The following is a 17,404-nucleotide window of genomic DNA, read 5'->3' as shown; positions in this document are numbered from 1 at the left end:
CTGAAAAATGGTTAATTCCTACTTTGAATTCCGTGTAAGGTTAGAGGCCTTACACTTACATACTAATATAATCGTTGTTTCATAAACAGTAACAACCTAGGAGGAATAGCTCCACACACCTTAAGCTAACTGGCCTATTGTGTTTGCATAGAGTACATTTACAGGTAGTTTTAATTTTCTTACAGTTTTCTGTATTCTACATGTTCTACAATGACCATGTATTACATTCATAATACTAAAGTGATAATACTTTTTTAAAAAGTCTTACCATGCAAGCTTGACTCAGCCGGTATTCCATAGTTAACACTTCTTGCAAGGTCTTTGAAGACCCCTCAGTGAGCTGCCTTAATGTGATCTTTAGAGATGTTGGAGACATTTTATTAATTACCTATTAGAGAAAAAAAAATGTTTTACCAGTTTTTGATTAGTCCCTTTATTGTCTATAATAAACTAGCTGAATTTTGATATAAATCGTATTCAAATTTGCTCAACAGTACTTTTATATGACAAAGGACTATAAAAGTGAGATTATGCCTTCGGCTCATCCTGCCAAAGTACCAAACAAAAGTTTTCTAATCCATTACAATAAGAGAACAGACCATCCACCAGTGGAATAAATTCTGCACCTATAAGTTAAATAACAAAATATTTACCTTGGAAGTAAGAGAAAACTACTCAAGGTACCATGAGAAAGGCTTCTATAGTACTTAAATATTTAGTAAAATAAGGATCCTAGGTTTAAGTCCTTGGCTATGAGGCTATCTTCGTCACTTCCTTTGGAATTTAAAGATGCTGTGACCAGTGTTCCAAGACATGTGTTTGAGACCACAACAGCTGCTGCAACGGGTCCATTACATGCTGTGTAAACCTGATGTTTGCCTTACCTTTATCATTGTAATAGACAGTTTTCAGGCATGTTGTTGAATGACTGTCTCAAAAGTATAAATTTTACTTTATATTTAATTAAATTTTATTGGGATGACATCGGTTAACATAATTATACAGGTTTCAGGTGCTCAATTCTACAACACAACTCTGTACACCATGTTGTGTGTTCAGCCTCCCAAGTCAAGTCTTTGTCCATCAGCAATTATTCCCCCTACACCCTCCTCCACTTATCCCTACCCCACACAATCACCACACTATTGAATTCAAAGAATTCCCCCACATCAAGATTCCAGGTTCTTTGTAGCATCCTTAAGCCTGGCACACAGATTCAGGGGACATTGAATGGATAGGGCAGCATCTTACCTAGCAGCTGCCAAAGCTTAAATAAAGAACTACTTTAGAGAAATTTCAGGTGGGATCAGTACCCTACCCTACAGCCACAATGCTAATGAAGAGAAGATGACGAAAGAATATGCTTATGGCTTTTATGAATCTGGTTCATCTTCAAAGGAACTCATTCAGTATGTTTGCATTTTGTGCTAGAAGGCCCTTCCTTTCCACAGGCAAGTAGGACAATGGGTCCATTTTGCTGCCAGAGAGATTCCTATACTATCACAGATGAACTCCTGGCGGTACTTCATTCACAATACAAAAAGGTGTACTTAAGGGAGTGACATAGCCACCATTTATCCCTCATCGTCTGCAGTCAATGCAGCTACAATTCCTTTCCAACAGTGCTTTTGCCCTACCTTGTTTAAGAAGAAACTACTACACTAACAACCCAAGGAACTACAGTTGCCAACAACTCTAACTATGCTGGTAACGGCACAGAGACTTGGGGTTTAGACTCTAGACTCAGATAGAACTGGGGAAGAATGTCAGCACCACCACTTCCTACATGATCTCAGTTTCCTCATTTGTTAAATGGAAATAACAATAATACTCACCTCATAAATGACATGGCAATACAGGACAGTGCAATGTGTCAGAAGCCAAGCAAAACAAGAAAGGGGAAGAACATTTATCGAGCATAATTCCCTTAGATCTAAGGAAAGTACATTCACATGTATGTGAATTCTGCATTTTACAAATGAAGAAACCAGACTCTGACATGAATTTGTCCAAGGTCACACAGCGCAGGAATCCAAACCCAAACCTGCCTACACCAAAACCTACCTCTTTTTACTATGTATGAGACTATAAAAGCAGCCAAGAATGTCAAAGACTGAAGTCAAAAAAGATAAAAAGAGGAAATTGCGTTATGTGATAAAAAAAAGTGAATAAAAACTTGTGTATTGTAAATAATGCCGCACTGAACACAGGGTGCATATATTCTTTCAAATTAGTGTTTTACATTTCTTCAGATATATTCCTAAAAATGGACTCACTGGGTCAAAGGCAGTTCCAAATTTAATTTGAGGAAACTCCATACTGTTTTCCACAGTGGCTGCAGTGATCTGCATTCCCACCAACAGTGCATAAGAGTTCCCTTTTCACCACATGCTCATCAACACCTGTTTGTTGATTTATTGACAATAGCCATTCTGACAGATGTGAGCAGATACTTCTATTGTGGTTATAATTTGCATTGTTCTGATATTAGTGGCATTGAACATCTTTTCATATTTCTATTGGTTATCTATAAACTTTGGAGAATACTTATTTAGGCCCTTTGCCCATTTTCTAATTGTATAGTTTTTCTGGTCTCGAGTTTTTTAAGTTCTTAATAAATTTTGGATATTAACCTCTTATCAGATATCTCATTGGAAAGTATTTACTCCATTTAGTGGGTTATCTTTTCATTTTGTTGATGGTTTCCTTTGCTGTGCAAAAACCTTTTCCAAATGCCTATTAGTAGATGAGTGGATAAAAAAGCTGTGGTACATTTACACAATGGAATACTGCTCAGCTATAAAAAAGAACAAATCTTATCTTTTGGACAGCATGAGTTGACCTGAAGAATATTATGCTAATAAGTGAAGTAAGTCAGTCAGAGAAATACAGATAACATATGATTTGACTCATATGTGGACTCTACTGAACAAAATAAACTAACAAATTAGAAACAGGCTCATAGATACAAAGAACAAACTGACAGCTGTCAGAGGGAAGGGGGGAGGAAGCTTGATGAAAATTTTGCTTAATAAAGGGATTAAGCAAAAAACAAACCAACTAACAAACAACAACAACAAAAAAACACAACAACCACCTCACAGACAGACAATGGAATAGTATGGTGATTACCAGAGAGAAAGGTGGTTGGAGAGGGCATAGGGGGGTAAATCGTGGTGGAAGGAAACGTGAGTTGAGGTGGTGAACACACATACAGTATAGATGATATACGATAGGATTATACCCCTGAAACCTATATAATTTTATTAACCAATGTCACCCCAATAAATTAAAATAAATAAATAAATAATAAATATACTTTCTTGTGTAATTTTGATGCCACGGCAGAAGGCTAAGGATGATAGCCTGAAAAAAAGAGTCAAGGGGAGGTTTTTCTATAAAGGGAGAAAAGGTCTGAAATAACTCTAATGTGCCACTAACTCCAGAAGGTAGAATTGAAGATACTGATTCAACTGGTTCCTCGAAGAGGCAGGAAAGCCTGGAATAAGCACAGAAGGGGATGCTTCACTTGGTAAGAAAGTGAGAAGCAGGTCAGAGGAATCCAAGAGGAGATAATGAAAGAGAGTTAAAGGAGCTCATATAATATAGCTTCACTCATTAAAAAGAAAACAGACTATTCTGAAATTTTTGATAAATGATTAGGGCTTGAATCTTGAGCTTTGATAGAAATGTATTTTGATATAATCCTGTACCCAAACAATTTAGTAAACACAATTCTACTTCTTGGTATAACATGGGTCAATGTTCTAACCAATTTATCTGATACTTTAAATTTTAGTGGTCTCAGCCCTGCCGGTTGGCTTAGTGGTAGAGCGTCAGCCTGGCGTGCAGGAGTCCCAGGTTGGATTCCCGGCCAGGGCACACAGGAGAAGCACCATCTGCTTCTCCACCCCTCCCCCTCTCCTTCCTCTCTGTCTCTCTCTTCCCCTCCTGCAGCCAAGGCTCCATTGGAGCAAAGTTGGCCCGGGTGCTGAGGATGGCTCCATGGCCTCTGCTTCAGGCGTTAGAATGGCTCTGGTTGCAACAGAGCAACGCCCCAGAGGGGCAGAGCATCGCCCCCTGGTGGGCATGCCGGGTGGATCCCGGTCGGGTGCATGTGGGAGTCTGTCTGACTGCCTCCCCATTTCCAACTTCAGAAAAATACAAAAAAATAAATTTTAGTGGTTTCTCGCATGTCAAAAAACCAACTTTTTTCCTTAATTTTTATAAAATGATTCACAGTCTCTATTCAATAATATTACTGAGCATCTATTATGCATTAGACACTTCAGGGGAGACAATAACAAAGACATCATGGTCATTGTACTCAAAGAGCAATTCCAACGAAAGGAAAACTCAGGATACTGGCCAGTAGTGGGAGATTCAGCCGGTTCACACCAGTTCGGCAGAACAGATATCTAATCTTTTCTTGAGTTCAGTGAACCGGTTGTTAAAATGGCACTTGTAATCAGGGTTTTCTCTAAGGTGGGTGCCCAGATAGCTACCCAATGTGGAAATCACAAAGTTACATTCCTTACTCTTTCTTAACGTTCATCTGCGCAACAGCACATGCTAAGCACCCGCAGTAATGTTCATTCTGTCCACAGGTAAAAAAACAACTTGACGAAACTATGCTTGTAATATTTAATTGTTTCTAACATTTCGAACACAATGACTATTAGTCTAATCGGCCTACCTGTAAAGGAATGGGATCCTACTCCTACAGTGAAAAGATAGTTAAGGATAAATCACACAGCCAATGATGCACGAATAAAAGCGAAGAAAATGCAAGTGAGGACACCAGTCAAGAAGCAATATAGAAATATCTTAAATACATATATTTTCATTAATATTTTAAAACTCTTAAAACATAATCTAGTTTTGTGTACCTCTTCTATTCTTATTTAAGTATTAAATGCATGAAATAATAAACTACCTTTCGGTATATCGCTTTTTTATACTTAAAACAGTCATTAGGTCACAGAACTGGTTGTTAAATTATTTGAATCCTATCACTGATACGGCCTACGCTCCTCACCTCAGGAATCTACCAGAACACCCAATAATACACAGTCCGACTTGCATTATCAAGAGAAAAACAATATTCAACAAGGCTACAGATACAATTAAAAAAATAATATTGTACAAGTCTACTGATATAATTAGAAGAATATTCAACAAGTCTACTGATAGAATTCTACCACGTACACAAGGGGCTGACTGAAGGGCTATAGAGACAGATAAGCCCCAACTCTTTCTGTGAATCACCATGTAATCTTAGAAAACGATCTTATTTTCCGTTATAAAAAAAGATGTCATTTGTAACATTCTCTAAAAGTCGAGGCTCTGCCAGATTTAATCACCCCCAAAAGGAACCCTCGTAGTCAGGAATTCATATATATTTAGATCATTTTACTTTTTAAAAGTGTATTAAGAAATGGAGCTAATACTGGCTTACATTAAAGAGAGAGTAGAAATAATAAACAGAAAATGAGAGCTTAAGAAGCTAACTAAAAGAAACAAATTGGCTTGTTTTTTCCTAATAAGTAAGAATACATAAAGGTACAGGGTAACTATATACTGATCACAAAAATTAGGGGATTTTTCAAAATGAATCTGAGGCAATAAAAAAGCATTTCTTTTTTTATTAAACAAGAACATCAGAAAAGCAAACAAGTTAAAGAAAGCTGATTATGCAAATGAGATGCAAAACTAACTTTTATTTCATTGGTGAATATGCACTATATATTTATACAAAAGGCTGAAAGTACTGGAGTATCTGCACATTCCCTGACCCCTAATTTTTGTGAGCAGTATAATTGAGTATAATTTTGCTCGCCTCTGAAGAAAGGCTACAGTACAGTCCAGTTCAGTTCTGCTAACATGCTATGAGATAAACTTTCTAATACTGCTATTAAAAAAAAAACAAAACCAAATTCGCCTGACCTATGGTGGTGCAGTGGATAAAGCATCAACCTGGGACACTGAGGTCAACGGTTTGAAGCCCTGGGTTTGTCTGGTCAAGGCACATATGGGAGTTGAGGCTTCCTGCTCCTTCCCCCATCTCTCTCTCCTCCTCTCTTTCTCTCTAAAAATGAATAAAAAATCTAAGAAAAAAATTTTTACTGTTTCTAAAAACTTTCTTTGAACTGCTAAAAATGCCACTGAAGCCTGACCAGACGGTGGCACAGTGGATAGAGCATCGACTGGGATGCGGAGGACCCAGGTTAGAGACCCCGAGGTCGCCAGCTTGAGCATGGGCTCATCTGGCTTGAGCAAAAAGCTCACCAACTTGGACCCAAGGTCACTGGCTTGAGCCAGGGGTTACTCGGTCTGCTGTAGCACCCCCCCCCCCCACCCCCTTCCCGGGGTCAAGGCACATATGAGAAAGCAATCAATGAACAACTAAGGTGTCACAACAAGAAACTGATGATTGATGCTCTCATCTCTCTCTGTTCCTGTTCTGTCCCTGTCTATCCCTCTCTCTGACTCTCTCTCTGTCTCTGTAAAAAAAAAAAAAAAAAAAATGCCACTGAACAAAAAGTTTAAGCAAGCCACACCGTAGGCACTTAAGTTCTCAATATAGTTTCCACATTTATGTAAGTCAGAGGAAAAAATTATTTGTTCATATTACACTACAAAAATTGCTTAACTTGAATAGCAGATATTCTAAAATTCTTGCAAGGCATAAGAGAAATAAATCAGTGTAAAACAGGTCAAAACAAACACTTGGAAGAGTATAGAAGACATTTTAAGTAGAAACAATGTTTTCCACAAGGGAAAATGGTGCTTAGAAAATAAACTGAGGGATGTTACAGGCAGAAATACATTATAGCACTGGATTTATTTTCTAGAGGAAAATCTAAAATAGTTTATACAATCATATTTTTAAAAGACCATAAAAACATTAACAGTTAAATGAATAGATATCAAAAATTCAAAATAACAAATTCCTGTTCTACATTATATGATAGTTGGTTAATGTAAAGAGTTTATAAAATCTCTCATTTTGGTTGCCCCCAATCTTCTGGATACTTTCTTCAGAATTTGACAGTTCCCTTTAATTTACATTAAAGAGATAATTCAATGTAATTTTATTTATCTAAAAGACAAAGTATACATTTTCTGTCTAGGTATCCCAAAGGTAATGTGAACTACTGTTCCCCTTAATAAATTTACTTCTCCTCAGAATATCAGGACTGAACTCTGTTTTCCACAATAAGAATTCTGACCAGTAAAGAGCCTGAAAATATAAAGAAGGAAAAATAAAGTACAGGGCATCCTCGGGGTACAACAGTCTCTTTATATGACGTTTCAAATTTATGACACTCACTCCCAGAAAAACTTTTAAAAATTGAGACATGAGCGTTTCAGCTTATGCCGTTAGCATCATGCTTACAGACTATGTGGACAAACTAGTTTGGCTGTGTGCAGCAGCAGAGTATGCAGTACAGCGTACAGTACATTTATAGTCTTTTCCTTTTTCTGTGGTTTAATTGTGTTTTCATGTTCTAGATTATGAATTTACAACTGTGTTAGGAAAGGTAAGTCACTTAGGCAGGGGTGTGTTTCGACTTACACTAAAATTTAGGTTACGTCACTATTGTAGGAACGGAACTGTGTTGTAACTCAAGGACCCCCTGTACATGAGAATGGTGCATCAGAGAAAGAAAAAGTAGTGGCACTAGTTATTAGAAAGCAATCACTATATATAGGTACAATATTAGAAAAGATCATGAACAATGTTCAAATAAATTTGACAATTTAAATGAAAGTGTCATATGCTTTGAAAGATACATATGGCCAAAACTGACACAAGAATCAAACACATCTGAGTAGTCCTATATCCATTAAGGACATTTAATCCATAATTACAAATCTCCTCACAAAGAAAACTCCAGGTCCAGATAACTTCACTGATAAAAACAAATTAACAGAAACTCTTCCAAAAAATAGAAAAAGGGGAACACTTCCCAACTTGATTTAGTCTAATTTAGATAACCTAATTATCAAAATCTGACATGGAAATTAGAAGAAAAATTATAGATCAATCTCCCTCACAAACATAATGCAAAAATTCTAAACAAATACTAGTAAGTCAAATCCAGCTACATATAAAAAGGGTACTACATCATGACCTAATAGGGCTTATTGCAGGAATGCAAAATTCAGCATTCAAAAATTATCATTTTCCTCTCAGTATGATCATTTGATCTTCGATAAAAGGCACCAATACAATCCAACGTGAAAGAAGAGTTTTCAACAAATTTGCTGGAACAGCTGTTTAACACTTTGTAAAAAATTAACCAGGCCTGACCAGGCAATGGCACAGTGGATAGAGCGTCAGACTGGGACACGAAGGACCCAGATTCGATACCCCAAGGTCACCAGTTTGAGCACGGGCTCATTTGGTTTGAGCAAGGGGTCTCTTGGTCTGCTATAGCCTCCCAGTCAAGGCACATATAAGAAAGCAATCAATGAACAACTAAGGTGCCACAATAAAGAATTGATGCTTCTCATCTCTCTCCCTGTCTGTCCCTATCTGTCTTTCTCTCTCTCTCACACAAAAAAATAATAATAATAAAGAATACCTCTTAAAAAAATTAACTAGGACCCCAGAGTTGTTGTTTTTTTAAATAAATAAATTTGAAATGGATCTAGACTTAAACAAACAAGCAAAAATTAAGAGCTTTTAGAAGAAAGCACAGGAGGATATTTTTGAACTTGGGAACAGGTATACTTACAAAAGAATATACTTAGGAAATATAATAGAATATACTTACGAAAGAGAAAATAAGACTTATTTTAAGGAAAAACTTTTGATCATCAAATATTAATAATTTTAACATACCCCATTAATAAAGGTAAAAGAAAAATCATATGATCATCTCAACAGATGCAAGAAAAACGCTTATGATAAAATCCAACACTCATTCAAAATAATTACATGAATCTCTTAGCCAAGTAGGAATAGAAGAAAACTTTCTTATCCTTAATAAAGAATATCCACAGAAAACCTATAGCAATAAACATTCAGTGTACTTCACTGAATACTGCAGTTTCACAGAAATATTTTTAAAAATATTTTCATTCTAAGGGTCATATTACTATATAAAAAACAAACAGAACTTAAAGAAATGAGCCCTAGCATTTCTTTTTTCTTATCTACAGTAAAAGGCTTAGAGCCGGTCTAAGAAGAGTGCTTTTTGCAACCATATCTTAAGACTTTTCTGGTAATTTCTTAAAAGTATTAACAATTTAAATAAAATGAAAGAATAGTATCTAGAGAAGTACAGCTATTTCATGATATCCTAAATGGTCATGACAGTGCTTAAAGTTCACTGAAATCCATCAGTGCACTGGAAAACTGTTTTCTCTGCCTATAGACATAAACTGATGCAGTTTCCCTTAAAATTTACTGTACTCTTCCCACAAAGGCACAATGTGTCCATCAACATTGCCATTAAATTACTTATTAATAGCAATAAACAGCATAGTATAATGGGTACCTTCAGCAAATATAAGTCAAATTGTTCAGCATAATTTGATATGCCATTTTATTTAATAATTAGCCTTACTGAGTTATAAATTACATATGATAAAATTTACTCTTTTAAATGAATAGTTCTATAAATTCTGACAACTGAATACAAATTGTGCAACTACCTTCACAATCAAGATACAGAACAAGAGTTCTCCTTCCCTCAACTCTACCCCTGGGCAACTGGTCTGCTTTCTGTCCCTATAGTTTTACCTTTTCTAGAATTCCATAAAAATAAAATCATACAGTAAGTAGTCTGTGTCTGCCTTCTTTCACTTGCTTCTGAGATTTATCCATGTTGTTTCACATATCAATAGCTCATCCCTTCCTATAGTGGAGTAGTACTCCACTGTATGAATATATCAGTCTGGAAGAAAATATTCAAAAGGATACAAAAAACCATAAAGTGCTATGAGAATTCCATCAATTACAAATAATTTATAACTTCACATGTTTAACCCCTTGTTATCCTATAGCAAGGGTCGAGAACCTTTTTGGCTGAGAGAACCATGAATGCCACATATTTTAAAATGTATTTCCGTGAGAGCCATACAACAACCCGTGTACGTTAAGCATTATCCAATAAAAATTTGGTGTTGTCCCAGAGGACAGCTGTGACTGGCTCCAGCCACCATGAACATGAGTGGTAGGAAATGAATGGATTGTAATACATGAGAATGTTTTATATTTTTAACGTTATTATTTTTTTTATTAAAGATTTGTCTGCAAGCCAGATGCAGCCATCAAAAGAGCCACATCTGGCTCACGAGCCATAGGTTCCCAACCCCTGTCCTATAGTGATTAGCAATAAAAACTTTAAAAATTTAAAGAAAAGATAAAAGAGAATTCTTTTAATTAATGATTAGCAAGTATGTTGAAAACAATTCTGTCTTTCCCCCCCGATAATCCTGGAGAGAAAGGAACACATAAAACATAAGAGTATATGGCTGCAACTTGGAACATAAACGTAGACCAAATCCTTGGGACCTACAGAAAGAAAAAAGAATCCCTGAAGAGCCCCACAGGAGTTAGCAGTCCTACAGGCTCTGAAACAAGTATTGGAATTTTCTTAAATTTCTTTTCAAACAAATACAGTCTTTCATCTGCAAGCCTTTGACCTAAGCACTAACTATATTCTCCTTCAGGGTTGTTTTTCGGTGTGTATCTCGTTGGCATAATTAAAAGGCTCCTGTATTTAAGCTCTGTCAAAGGAAACCTCAGTGGGAATTTTCTGATCTCCACATCATGTTACTCCCAGCAGATACTAATATTTTAGAGCCGTGTTCATTCACCAGAGCTATAGGTGAACTATAAAAATGAAACTCTGTCCTTCTAATGAGTGTTTATGCTGATCCCAGCTGTGATGGTGGCTTGCCAAGTACCCTCTTCTGAGTAAAAAATAATCACATTACCAGAGGAATGGAAGGAAAACTGAAAGACCACCCGAGTCCTCTCTCTGAGTTTTGGGGTGGGCCAATGTTTTTAAAATCATATGGTTAGTTGCATATCTATAATGCTTAAAAGTGACATCAGATAGCCTATGAGATAAAGTGCCACATGACTATTTTCAGTATATGTGCTCCCGAAGCGAAGCGAGCATGCATGACTATTTTCAAATGGAATTGCTAAGTGCGTACTTAATTGAGCTATACTGCTGGGAAAAAAAAAACCCAAACAGGAATACTAGTTTTTATATTCCTCTGAAGACAAGAAACTCAATTTAAAATTATAATCCTTGAAATATAAAATGATCGACATTTATGTAAACATTCCTAAAAGTTGTTAATAACATTACTTATTTTTGTAAATTAGGAAAATATATAGCTGTTCTACCTACTCTAGCTTACGCCTATCCTTGAGAGTTAATATAATTCTAATACTGAACAATATCCTAGAGACACAGTAACTTAGGATTTCCTCTTAAGAATAAAGTAACAATGGGGAAACATTTTTACCTTCACAGGAAACAACTTATCTAAATTTTTTGTTGAGTTTCCTGTCAACAGAAAGGCTATAATAATACCAATAAAATGAAAAATATTATCAGAAAAAGACAAGCTAAAACACCCTTCCTATTAAGTGTAAGGATACATGCTTTTTTCTTTCCTTTTTCTAGAAGTCTGAAAAACTCTGTTTTAACCATATGATAGTTCTAAGCATGTCATTACCCAGTGTGCACTCATTTATACAAATAAGGCTTTTCTCCTGCTGTTACCAGTTGAGTCATGTTGTAGAGAGATCAAAATGCACCTAACACTAACAAATACTGCTTAAGACTCAGCTATGGCTGCAGACGGAGCTTCTTGTTAGTTTAAAAACTATTATTATTATTATTATTATTATTATTATTTTAATTAAACCTACTGCTTAGAAAGACCATATATTGAGTTGCTGCACATTAAATAGAACTTAAAGATTAATGTCACAATAGCAATATATTGCAAGGTGACTATTCTCCAGTTACCCAATGCTTCTAATAAAAATGTCCCTAAATGCTTCTCCGACAGGACAAGGAGGGCTACTGGAGATGAAGCATGCTTACTGAAGTCCTTCTCTGTTACAGTTAAAGGACCTAAAAACAGCTTACCATCACCTTCAGCATCCAGCAGGTAGACAAGGCACTTGGGTTTTGGTAGGGTTTTGTGGAATGGCTTACTAAGTCTCAACTGAGTTCAGAAATAAACAAAAACAAAGAAACAACAACAAAACCAGTGGGCTATGTCCCCCTCGGAGCTCTGACACCCCTCAGTGAGGCCTCCCTATCACAAGAATTCACCATGTCCAGGGCAGAAATGATCCGTATATTACCTTCAACTGCTCTAGGGCAAAAGATGACCCATCTTGGCGTAAATTTTCAATAATCTGTTCCACAGTATTGGCAGAGAACCAACTATAAGAAAGGAAACACATGATTTCACCAATGTAAGACTTCTTTTTTCCGAGATAGCAAGGAACCTAAACACAGGCTTCCCCCAAACCCCTTTCAAAAATGAAAACTTTCCCAACCTATTTTACAGGATGATAAACTAACATCGCTTCCCTGGGTGTTTTCAGTTTACCTTTGCTAATGCAAAATAAAATTAAATTTTCTCTTTTGCTTTCTTGCATCTATTATCTAAATAAATTATATTTTAACTGTGAAAAATTAATGCTCCTAAAATGTAGAGATAATTGTCGTCATCCAGTAGTTTTCCTCCTTTTCTGTCCCTTAAGCCAGTCTGTCAATCTTTCAAATCACTGCGCAAACCATCTGCTGATGGGCTTGATAGGAGCTTCAGGGAAGGTGACTTTACAAAGATAAAAAGACCATTCAATTACTTTCTAGCCTTTCTTCCCCACTTAAAAAAAAAAAAAAAAAAAAAAAAAAGGTGGTTTTCACTAAAATGAGCCAACATGACAAGATTATTTAAATATAATAGATTTCTTTCCCAAGAACAAAGTGGACAAGAAGCTGTTTTCAAAGGTAAATGAGAATAAAAACACTATGCTATCTGATCTCAGAATCAGGTACATTATCAATTACAATGTTAGCAAATTCCATTTAATATAGGATTTCCAAGGGAACAGATGTAATTGAGATCTCTCTTTAATTACCTGTTTATTTTGTCCATGTGTTCCTCAAGTATGAAAGGCTTGCCTTGATCAACCTTGGACTGTTGGAAAAGAAAAATCTTTAATTTGAAGTAGCTCAAATCTTTTAAAAATCCTTAATAATTTCACATTTAATGATAACATTTTTTTTTTTTTTTACAGAGACAGAGAGAGAGTCAGAGAGAGGGATAGATAGACAGAAACAGAAAGACATCAGTTTTTCGTTGCGACACCTTAGTTGTTCATGATTGCTTTCTCATGTGCCTTGACCGTGGGGCTACAATAGACTGAGTAACCCCTTGCTCAAGCCAGCAACCTTGGGTCCAAGCTGGCAAGCTTTGCTCAAACCAGATGAGCCTGCGAAGCTGGCGACCTCGGGGTCTTGAACCTGGGTCCTCTGCATCCTAGTCTGATGCTCTATCCTCCGTGCTACCGCCTGGTCAGGCAATGATAACACTTTTTGATAGATTACTTTCAGTCTCATAAATACCGCCGTATGTTCAAAATGTAGACAGCATGCATTATTCCAGTCTAGCACTTAAAGTGTTAAAAGCCTAAAATGTTTTCATATTTTTATTTTCATATCATTACATATGATACATTATCATTAAGAAAGGTCACTTTTTCTCTCCCTGCTGTATGAGGGCAAATAGAAGCAAGGTTAACTTCTATTTGCAAGCCAGGAAGAGGGTTCTCACCAGGAATCTAATTGGTTGGCATCTTGATCTTGAACTTCCCAGCCTTCAGAACTGTGAGAAATAAATTTCTGTTGTTTAAGTTACCTAGGCTATGGTATTTTGTTATAGCTGTCCAAACTGAGTAAGATAGATAGCAAGTAATGATTCTGGAAGCCACTAAGGAAAGAGGATAGAGGTCTTCCCATTTAGTAGGTGCTGCCTCTTTTCAGTAGAGCACCTCACCTACCACTGCCCTCAGTCAGCGAGGCCTGTCTGATTTGGTCTCTTTAAGTCTCTAATCTCCTGCCACGCTATAGAAGGTAGCTGCTCCTACAGAAGGAGGACTTTTGGAGTCTACCTGCTACTTATAAAAATTTGCAGAGATCTTCCTATTTCTCTACCTATTCCACAACCCTGACTTCAGAGCAACTGGTACCTTTCAAAGGGTCTACAGCCACAACTGGCTTGCTTCTTATTGGCTTCCCCGACTGAAGGAAAAGATTTCAGTATCTCAGTCTGAAGTAGCTGCCCTCATCCTTCATCTTTCAAGATTCCATCTCATGCCTGCCATCGTCTCCTCTTCTATCATTGCGGGTTTGTGCCTTTTTTATTTCTTATTATTAATTTAGTGGGTATTTAGGAGGGAGCATGTATTCAATCCATCATGTTTAACTGGAACTCATGTAGCATTTTAATAGACTGTTGGCTCTTATAAGTAAATTTAAATTAGACAACCTAAGTAAGGAGTTAAAAGTAAACACTACAATATAGTATATTATATTTAGTTATATACCAGTTTCACTTTGGCATCTCTACAAACAATGTCAACATTGAACCTCCATTACAGAAATAACAGTGAAGCCCTTGCAAGGGCCAATCACAAGGCTATGCACTGAAATTAACAAGCTAGGAGGTACAAGCTGAGCAGCTGCACAGTAAAGAAGTCATCTTTTTAGTTGGCTACTGTAACAACTGTGAAGCACTGATCTTCTCATCAAGCTCTGAAGTAAATAAATCCCAATATATTTATTTATAATATATTTATTTATATCCACAAACTATAATGTTCATCAACTGCTATTTTTCAATCACCCTTCCCCATGAATTAAAATCTGAGATTAGAATACTGACAAGATTACCTTTTTATGGTAAGTTTCTAAGACATCTGCAATATTTTCTTTTGAAGGCGATTTCAGGGCTAACAAATCATCTTCTAACATGCCCAACTAAAGGTAAAAAAGAAAAAAAAAAGCAGCGGGGAAACAGATTTAAAACACCACAGAAACATTTTTTAGAAAACTTATATATATATATATATTTTTTGAGAGGGAGGAAGGGAGGAAGGGAGAAAGAGGGGAAAGGAAGAAAGGAGGAAAGGAGGGAGGGAGGGAGGGGGAGGAAGGCATTGTTTTGTTACTCCAATTAGTTGTGCACCCATTGATTGCTTCTCGTTCGTGCCCTGACAGGGCTCTGACTGGTGACCTCGAGGTTGAGCTGGTGTCCTTTTTCCTGACCATATTCATCCTAAAATCCAGCTGAACTACAACTCTGTAAGAAAACTTTTAATCTTTTCTTATAAGTAAGCCCTTCTTCCTCTCAATCCATTGAGTACTTGCTTTTATTGTTTTCACACTTCTTATATTTGACTCTGTCAGATGAGACAGATGGTTATTTATACTTTGAACCCACCTTCATCCAGCCCCATCCGCATGTATATGATTCATTTCTGTTCTCCTCCACAGGCCGTGAATGGCAATCCACTCACTGAAGACACGATGCCTGGGCACGCTAACAAAGAAGGGAGGCGGCTGCGGATCAGCTTTCTCTGCCATCCTTCACTAAACTCCACTCTCATCAAATGTGTCCCCCAGAGTAGAAAATGGAGTGCCCATGTTTGTTTCATGTTACAAAGCTCAAGGGGAGGATGAGACACTACTTACTCAATGTGACTGAGGATGCCATCACATGGAGAAAGATCCGAAACTTCAAGCAAACGTGATGGAAGGCCCTCATAGAAGTGTATAGGGGATAACCTTCAACTTTATATACCTCATTTTTATAACATCCGTTCCCCTATAACAAAACACCCCTCCCTCAAGATCAGATATTCATTTGGAGATCTAGATATGCTTCCTGAGAAGCTGAGTTCTCCCCACAGTTCTAGGGATGGAGCTCATTAGCTAGGATATGCTATACAGTGTATTCAATACCCTCATGGTTGAGGGGTGATAGAAAACAGTCTAATCAGAATGAGCTAAGCCAGTAAAAGTAGAATAAATCCAATTCACTTGCTGGAAATTGAGGCAAAACCACCTTCGAACTGAGTTTTCTGTTACATTTAACGTAACTAGTTTCAACTATATGGTAAAACTGCTACCCTCAGTTTGGAGCTGGGAAAACAGGTGGGGGGAAGGAGGATGCCTAAAAAGGCTACGTGCAATTTAAGATTTAAACCCAGGCTGGCTGGTTACACATTCTTTGCCTCTGTGCTAAGAAAACTGACAACTCTGTTTTAAAAAAGATAAAGTAACATTGTCCCTTTCAGCAGTCCTTTAGGAAAGCTTTTCCAACCAGTATTTTACAAATGTAACTTTTAAGTGCTTCAGAGTAACTAATAACCAGAACCATTCCAAAATGTTTTTATAAAATAAAAGCCTATCGTTTTATATATAACTTTAGAATTTTATATATTAGATTGTCTTAAAGTAGGTTTTTTTTCTTTAACAGAATGTAATTATTCATTAAAAAATATTCACTGAAGGTGGTAGGCAAAACAGCTCTGAATCCAGATATAGGTACCTCCATTTTGTGTATGGGGAAGCTGAAAACTGAAGTGTGGAGAGCTTCAGAACTGTCCCTGAGGTCACGGAGCTCTAAGTAGCAGATCCAGGATTCAGAGCCATATCTACCAAAACCCTATGATCTCAACCACTCATACTGCCTCCTTTGCAAGATGACTTATTCTAACAACATAAAATGCTCAAGTAATGATTCAAGTAATTACCTTTTCAAAATCTACAAAGTGTGTAGCAATTCCTGCTCTGTACACATCTCTTCCTTTCAGCCTGAATCCTGTTAATGCAAGGAAGTAACCAAGCTTTCCTTGAAGTCGTGGCAAGAAATAACCTCCACCCACATCAGGGAATAATCCTATAATTAAATAACAAAAAGAGATAGCAATGATTTAAATGAAAGAAATGAATATAACTGTGTTTACTTTAGATCAGATTGGTATTAAGCAATACATGTGTACAAGGCAACTAACTACCTGAGACTAAGGCAAGAACCATAAAAAAGGGTTACAGAGAACAGTACTAGGGGCCCACACAAAGCTGGGAACACTGCCTGTTCCCACCAGTCAGACCAGAAAACTCATGATTCATGGAGCACTAAGTAGAATACAAAGAAAAAAAATAATTAGCTAGCCTGAGAAACTGTTCCAATCCTGCATTTTAAAAAATTCACAACCTTACAAGACTTAAAAAGCTCACACTGTTTCCAAATGACTTAACTTCATCTCAGAAGCTCAAGAATATTTATAAGAATGCATAATATCCAACAAACAAGGTAAAATTTACAATGTATAGAATCTAAT

The 17,404-nt window shown here is 36.7% G+C and overlaps 2 protein-coding genes across 3 annotated transcripts in view; one reads left to right on the top strand and one right to left on the bottom strand.

Moving 5' to 3' along the window:
* The window catches only part of C5H2orf88 (chromosome 5 C2orf88 homolog), a 63,946-nt gene extending 47,139 nt beyond the window's left edge, over window positions 1-16,807 (top strand). The window contains exons 2-4 of the mRNA XM_066233151.1: window positions 12,049-12,150; window positions 14,255-14,403; window positions 15,552-16,807. Coding sequence (XP_066089248.1) covers window positions 12,049-12,150; window positions 14,255-14,403; window positions 15,552-15,577 — 277 coding nt within the window. The 3' untranslated portion in view covers window positions 15,578-16,807. The remainder of the gene's footprint in view (window positions 1-12,048; window positions 12,151-14,254; window positions 14,404-15,551) is intronic.
* The window catches only part of HIBCH (3-hydroxyisobutyryl-CoA hydrolase), an 86,038-nt gene that overhangs the window by 7,672 nt on the left and 60,962 nt on the right, over window positions 1-17,404 (bottom strand). For both annotated transcript variants that reach the window (XM_066233147.1, XM_066233150.1), the window contains 5 exons: window positions 16,814-16,959; window positions 14,949-15,035; window positions 13,136-13,194; window positions 12,350-12,431; window positions 269-388 (listed from right to left, as the gene is read on the bottom strand). In XM_066233147.1, coding sequence (XP_066089244.1) covers window positions 269-388; window positions 12,350-12,431; window positions 13,136-13,194; window positions 14,949-15,035; window positions 16,814-16,959 — 494 coding nt within the window. The remainder of the gene's footprint in view (window positions 1-268; window positions 389-12,349; window positions 12,432-13,135; window positions 13,195-14,948; window positions 15,036-16,813; window positions 16,960-17,404) is intronic.

This window comes from Saccopteryx bilineata, chromosome 5 (genome assembly GCF_036850765.1).
Source record: "Saccopteryx bilineata isolate mSacBil1 chromosome 5, mSacBil1_pri_phased_curated, whole genome shotgun sequence".
In the NCBI taxonomy this organism is placed as follows: Eukaryota; Metazoa; Chordata; class Mammalia; order Chiroptera; family Emballonuridae; genus Saccopteryx; species Saccopteryx bilineata.
Note: the sequence above shows the minus strand (reverse complement) of the source record. Positions and strands in the feature narration are given on the sequence as shown.